At 34.0% G+C, this 6,250-nt stretch overlaps 1 protein-coding gene across 1 annotated transcript; it reads left to right on the top strand.

Annotated features, from left to right (window-relative positions):
* The first annotated feature begins 4,173 nt into the window (after positions 1-4,173).
* LOC120168070 lies at positions 4,174-5,401 on the top strand. The gene is made up of 3 exons (XM_039176912.1): positions 4,174-4,854; positions 4,918-5,161; positions 5,220-5,401. The coding sequence occupies exons 1-3, from the start codon at positions 4,174-4,176 to the stop codon at positions 5,399-5,401; spliced, it is 1,107 nt and encodes a 368-aa protein (XP_039032843.1).
* Positions 5,402-6,250: the final 849 nt, after the last annotated feature.

Raw genomic sequence — 6,250 nt, 5'->3', positions numbered from 1 at the left:
TTTCCGAAAAGTCATATTTTATGCTTTCGACGTCCTGAATCCGAATCCGAAGTCCGTTTCGCCAAATTCGAACTCGGTAAGCCGTCTTTCACTGATTTATCACCCGATTCGATCCGTTTATCGTAATTAAGCTCCGTTTCTGATATAATTTATGTTGATATGTATCTGAGGAATTATTGGAAGTTGAATTGAAGATCAAAGGCGTTCGAATGGAATTTTTATGGTCGATCAGTATTGCACGGAAATCGAGGTAATACTTTACTACCTCTTTATGCTTTATAGAACATGTTGGTATTGGTAAATGCATGAATGGAAATGTTTGGTCTCATATGTGTAATTAATGAAGTTCTACACTCGATCTGAATACGGTAAAAAGGTTCAGTAATTGATTATGGTTCAGATGACTTTTATAAGAAATTAAGGGATTGCTAGAATTAAATTACAAGTTGTGCTTAGTGGTAAAGAAATCAACCTGGATCTGTAAATTATAATTTATTTCATCAAAGGTTAAATGTTAAAGGCATTTGGATGTGAATTTATGAAAATACTCCGGTAGGGTAAAATTACGAAAATACCCTTGTGTTAAAAAGACAAGATTGGAATATGGAAGTTAGATAAGAGGATTTTACAGACATATTGATCTGATAAAAATATTGATGTGCATAAGAATGATAGTTATACGTAGACATTATGGATAACCGGTTTTTAACCCCAAGAGGGTTTATGCAAGATACTAGAAGTGTGTTAAGGGAATTATTTCAAGATCAGAGATTGTTCAAGAAAGCAATTAATCATAAGATCTCTAAATTATATTATTTTCGTTAAGAGCTAATATCGAACTTATCTGGTTAAGAAATTATGGAAATGCCCTTAAGAGATAGAATAGTCTGAGATGACTCTGACTGAGAAAATACTTAGAGGATTCGTACTTAACTCGATTAAGTACGGATTTAATTGTTAAGATCCCGACTTAGTGCAGGAAAATTTCTGATATTCCGTTTGTAAAGTCTGAGAAGACACTTGACCTGAAAATATTCGAATAATGATTAAATACTTGAAGAGTAATTTATCGGGGGTATTCTGCTGTCAGAATTGTTCGAAAGGACTGAAGTAAATGATAAGATTGAATTAAATAATAAGATCGGATGGAAGGAAAAGATTGAAATACCGTAGATCTTTAAAATGACCAAAATACCCCTGTAATGGAAATGACCCAAGATTATCACCAAGCTCATGAATGATTAGATATCCTCGAGCTCTGAAATGAATGTAATAAAACTAAATACCAAAATTACCAAAATACCCTCATGACCTATACCAAGTAAATGCCTTGGATTAATTAAGGAATCCAAATAAACATAGGTATTGGCATACCTTTAAAAGTAATGGAAAACAACTTAAGTGAGTAGATCAACCCTAAATCTATGTCAATACCTAAATAGCATAGATATTACTGGAATGCGTGTTCGTCTTCTTAAGTTTGGCTCGATGATAATTTTGGAAGTATTCAACTCAACTCAACTCTAGATCGCATTCAGTACTATGAATTGGACGTTTGTTAGTCAAATCAACCATGAAGACCAAATCGAATGGAATGGAAGTACAACATGTATCTAAAATTCAGTAACGTCTAAATTACTCTGAAAAACCCCGAAGTAACTGGAATGAATTTGACTGCTAAATAAGCTAAGTAACCTCAATGATCGAGGATTAAGTAAGTGAATTGGATAAGTCTGGAAATTTTGATGAGTTTATAAGATGTACTGTCCTTATGGAACATGAACTACAAATCAAGCACGTCAGTATTTCATGATATCGTGGAAGCTTGGAAATGAAATAAAGATCATTGGAAGATCTATTCAGCGATGATTCTGAAGGTGATCTATGAACAAGAATTTGTGGTATTAAAAAAGTAAATACCCTGGAAGGGAAATGAATTGACCAGTGGATATAAATTGTTAAGGTTCTGAATCTTCGTTATCAAGTTGTTCGATTATCCGATCAATTGACATGGATACAAAGGATTCTGAATACCCTTCTGATTATGTACAACTTCTGAAAACTGTCCGAATAAGATATGATCCTGATAATTCACATTCTGAATAACTGATGATTCTGTCAGTTAATGAACTCTTCCAATAGTGATTCTAAATTTCAATATTCTATCGTTAAACTAAAGATTTGTGTTTCTCTGCCCGATAAGATTATCCTGTATCTCTAAATAATATTTGGAAACTCTAGTGTGTTCCTTACTTATATGAATATTTTATCTGATTTCTGATTTGAATTATGTTTTGACATCTGATCTGAAATCTGTTCTGATTCCTAACCTGGATTCTGTTATGATATCTGATCTGAATTATATTTTGATTTCTGATATCTCCGTTTACCGACGGAGAAATGTTTTATCTGGGGTTTTATTGTTGGAGGAAGATTATCTGCAGACTCCTCGGCTTTGTGCTCAGGGTCTAAATGGCATGTGCGGTTGGGTGTATAGTTCTGGGGAACCTACACATTTATGATGTGGACGGATGGGGGTATATATATATATATATATGTTTTAAAAGATCTGTATCTTTTTACTGAATTTTTCGGGAACACACTAGAAAACCTATTCTGAACTCCTGAACTCAATCATCCGAATTATTTATCTGAACTGAAAGCTCATTGTCCGTTAGCACCTGAAATATCAGTAGGATTCCTGCTCAGTATAAAAATCTGTAAATATCTGAATCAATAAGGAAAATATGTTTATCTGTATCTGCACGTTTTCCAGCATCATATGGTAGTTCTGTATTACTGAGCTTTTCGAAGCTCACTCTATTACTCACCTTTTCAGGTTAAAAGAATTGTACCAGTGCATCTATCGATTTCAGTAAGGGAGTTCTTCCGGTGTTGTTGCAGAGTATGGTACATGTGATTAGGGGGCATGTAATTGTATTTTGATTTATATACGAGTCTGGAAATATGTTTTATTTTTAAATAGTGACAAATGATTTTATAAGTTTACATGTTCTGATAAAATGATTTAAATTTTCCGCTATTTTTACAATGGGTCGCTCCGGTGGCCCTAATGTGACACCCCGGATCGGATTTGGTTACCCTTATCGGTCTGTGGGGGTTACAAAATTAATTTAACTATTTTATGATTAAAATTAAAGATTTGTATTTGATACATTATTAATGTATAATTTTATATACATTATTAAAAATTAATTTAAAAAAATTACTTTAAAATCATTAACCACCGTCTAATTTATTAGTAGTGAATAGTCATAGAATTCATACACATATATCAAATATAATTCTTAAAATTATAAATTATTATTCGATACATAATCAACGAAAAAAATAATTCCACAAAAGGTGCTTAAATTATAACAATTACATTTTAGACATATTTAAAAAAATAAAAATAAATATCATTATCAATATCAATATATTTTTATTAAACTCTAATTTTTTTATCTTTCTCTTGTGTTGTGGTTAATCTCTTTTCTTTGTATTCTTTGTGACCCACGGTAGCACTAGCCTTACTACTGCTTGTCGTTGAGGTATTCATTATTTTTCATTTGTTTTACTATATCTTATCCTTATTTTTTTATTTTTTATTTTTATTAATATTGTTTTTATAACACACTTTTCTCTATCTTTTATAACACATTTTCTTCTTCTTTTGAAACTTTTTTCGATCATTTTACATTTTTTTGTTTATCCTTTTTCGTAGGGTCGGATTTGAGATCGCTATCTCTGGTCAAGATGATATTTATTTGTTATCATTTTGATTTTCACTGATTTGGACCCTAAGAGTGTATTTGGATATACGATTTGCGTTTATGGACATTTTCTTACGTCACTCGACTCTGATTTACGGTTTGTTGATGATTTTTCAATAATTTGATATCCTTTTATGATTTGTTTGTCGATGGGGTCAAGTATTTTTGTATATACCTTTTGTTTGAGTTTATTTAATTAGGTATTTAATCTTTTTCTTATACGTTCCTTTTGTGATCTTGAGTGGCTAGCTTTTTGTATTAATGATTATAGTAAAATATTACGTATTTAGTTAAATTTTCTGATATATACTATTTCCCTAACCCCTTAGTTATACTCATCAGAATCCTCATATTTCAGGTACCGTCTTCTCTGAGTTTTCTGCTTGTTTTTATGTGAATGATTCTTACTCTGTTATATGGCTTTGTTATTGATGTGATCTTCCTCTGTTTGACAGTTGGAATTGAGTGTAGATTTCATAAATACCAATGGAATGAAGAATTCAAAACTGATGGTCATAACGATTTTAGATGTTTGGTTGATAAGGATATTGAGACTAGCGCTCCCTTGTCTTTGATCAGTAACATTTCTAGGGAAGAAGACATATATACTGGGGCACAAGCTGTTCCACCTTTTTCTCCTCGAAAACAAGTTCTGCTTGGGCCAAATCATCAAGCCAATATTCCTTTGTTGGGTAGGCATATAAAGAAGGATATTTTCGTTCAAAATGGTGCATCAGACACCAATGATATTAACTATGAAGAGATTATGATGGGAACATGTATCATTCCAATGCCCGACTTAGATATTTCCGCAAATAACAGTGGCAACATTGGTGCTGGCAGGACTGACTGTGGCTGCCTGGATAGGGGCTCGTTTAGATGTGTGCAACAGCATGTCATGGTAGCACGGGAAAATCCCCGAAAATCCCTTGGGCATGAAAAATTTGCGCGGCAGGGGTTTTATGACATGGGAGAGGATGTTGCACATAAATGGAGTGAAGATGAAGAGATATTCCGTGAGGTTGTTTACAGTAATCCTGCTTCATTGGGTAAGAAGTTTTGGAAGCACTTGTCAGTGGTTTTGCCATCACGATCGAAGAGGGAGCTTGTCAGCTATAATTTCAATGTCTTTATCCTTTAGAAACGAGCTGTTCAGAACAGATCCAGTGTTCTGGAAATTGTCAGTGATGATGATGAGTGGCATGGAAGTCAACAGGCTTATGTAGTTGAGGCTTCAGAGAAAGATGAAGACTCTTCTGCTATTGAGTCTCTTGCTGATCAGGAAGGTGTTGCCTACCATGAAAGTGATTGTCTTGATGATGATGAGAATGGAAGTGAAGACGATGACAATGATAGTAGTGACTCTGATAGTGATAGCTGTGATGGTAAATTACAGCAATGCCACAGAAAGAGAGGATTATGGTGTAAATCTTTTGTTAAAAGGACATGTTTCAAAACCATTTGGTGAGAGCAAGTTCAATGCTGTTTTTGAACGAACAAACGAAGTTTCAGAACAGGTAGAGGATTTAGATGTACAGGATGACTCGTGCATGTCTTTTGTGTTTCAGCCAAACATGGTCGACTCTCATAGTCTGATTGACACCAAAGGCTGGTTAACACGATAGAGAAATGAAGACCGACCTTAGCAAGTGTATGGAGGCTAAATTAGATGGGTCTAATGACCTGGTGAGTCAAGTCTATTTATTGGATACCTGTATTGATCTCCAGCCTACATGAAACATTATTGAAGATATCTTTGGAGAAGACACTAGGGATAACAAGACAAGAAATGAATAAGCATCGAATAATGGCTAAGACTTTCGGTTTTGACTTCTTCTTTCGTTCTTTTTTCCCCCCCTCATCAGTTCATTTAGCAAATGTATTTTGCTTCGGCATGTTCAAAAAGTGCTGTTAATGAGATCTTTTCTGCTTTTGTAAACGACACAACAGTAAAGCACTCTTTTTTCTGTTTTTAGGGTCGAAAGTTGCTGCAGCATGCCGGTAGTCCTTTTTAATTATTAAGTTGAAATTTGTGAAGAATCCTTTTGTGGGTAAAGTAACAGGCAGTCCATGATTGGTCATTAATATTATTAATTTATAATAAATCAGTCATTAACATTATAGATTTATAAGAAACTGATAACGAAAAGCTTTCCTAACTCACTAATTGCTTGTCTGACAACGTTGACCGCCATGCTGAAAACTCAATCTTTGTTGACCAATTACCTCTTCATATATTTCGTCCCAAAATAACCCACAGTAAAACAATATGTATTCAAGACCCTTTTATTTCTCATACTTTTCGTCCTCCATTGTTCAACAACCTTAGCCCAATGTCCGGCGAAGTTGAAGAAGAAGGCTGTTTGTTGTTTTCGAAAGCCCTGATGAAACACTTGCTGATAACTCCAAAGCGGCCATTACCATGCAAAAAGCCTTGTTTGGTGTTGCTGCTGTAATTGCTGCACTTTATTTGT

The sequence above is a fragment of the Hibiscus syriacus genome, unplaced genomic scaffold (assembly GCF_006381635.1).
Source record: "Hibiscus syriacus cultivar Baekdansim isolate YM2019G1 unplaced genomic scaffold, ASM638163v2 tig00003041_pilon, whole genome shotgun sequence".
In the NCBI taxonomy this organism is placed as follows: Eukaryota; Viridiplantae; Streptophyta; class Magnoliopsida; order Malvales; family Malvaceae; genus Hibiscus; species Hibiscus syriacus.
Note: the sequence above shows the minus strand (reverse complement) of the source record. Positions and strands in the feature narration are given on the sequence as shown.

Coding starts and splice junctions, on each gene's coding strand:
- LOC120168070 (XM_039176912.1), top strand. CDS start 4,174: ATGATTCTTACTCTGTTATATGGCTTTGTTATTGATGTGATCTTCCTC. Junction 4,855..4,917: donor TTTGGAAGCACTTGTCAGTG/GTTTTGCCATCA, acceptor TTTATCCTTTAG/AAACGAGCTGTTCAGAACAG. Junction 5,162..5,219: donor TGATAGTGATAGCTGTGATG/GTAAATTACAGC, acceptor TTTTGTTAAAAG/GACATGTTTCAAAACCATTT.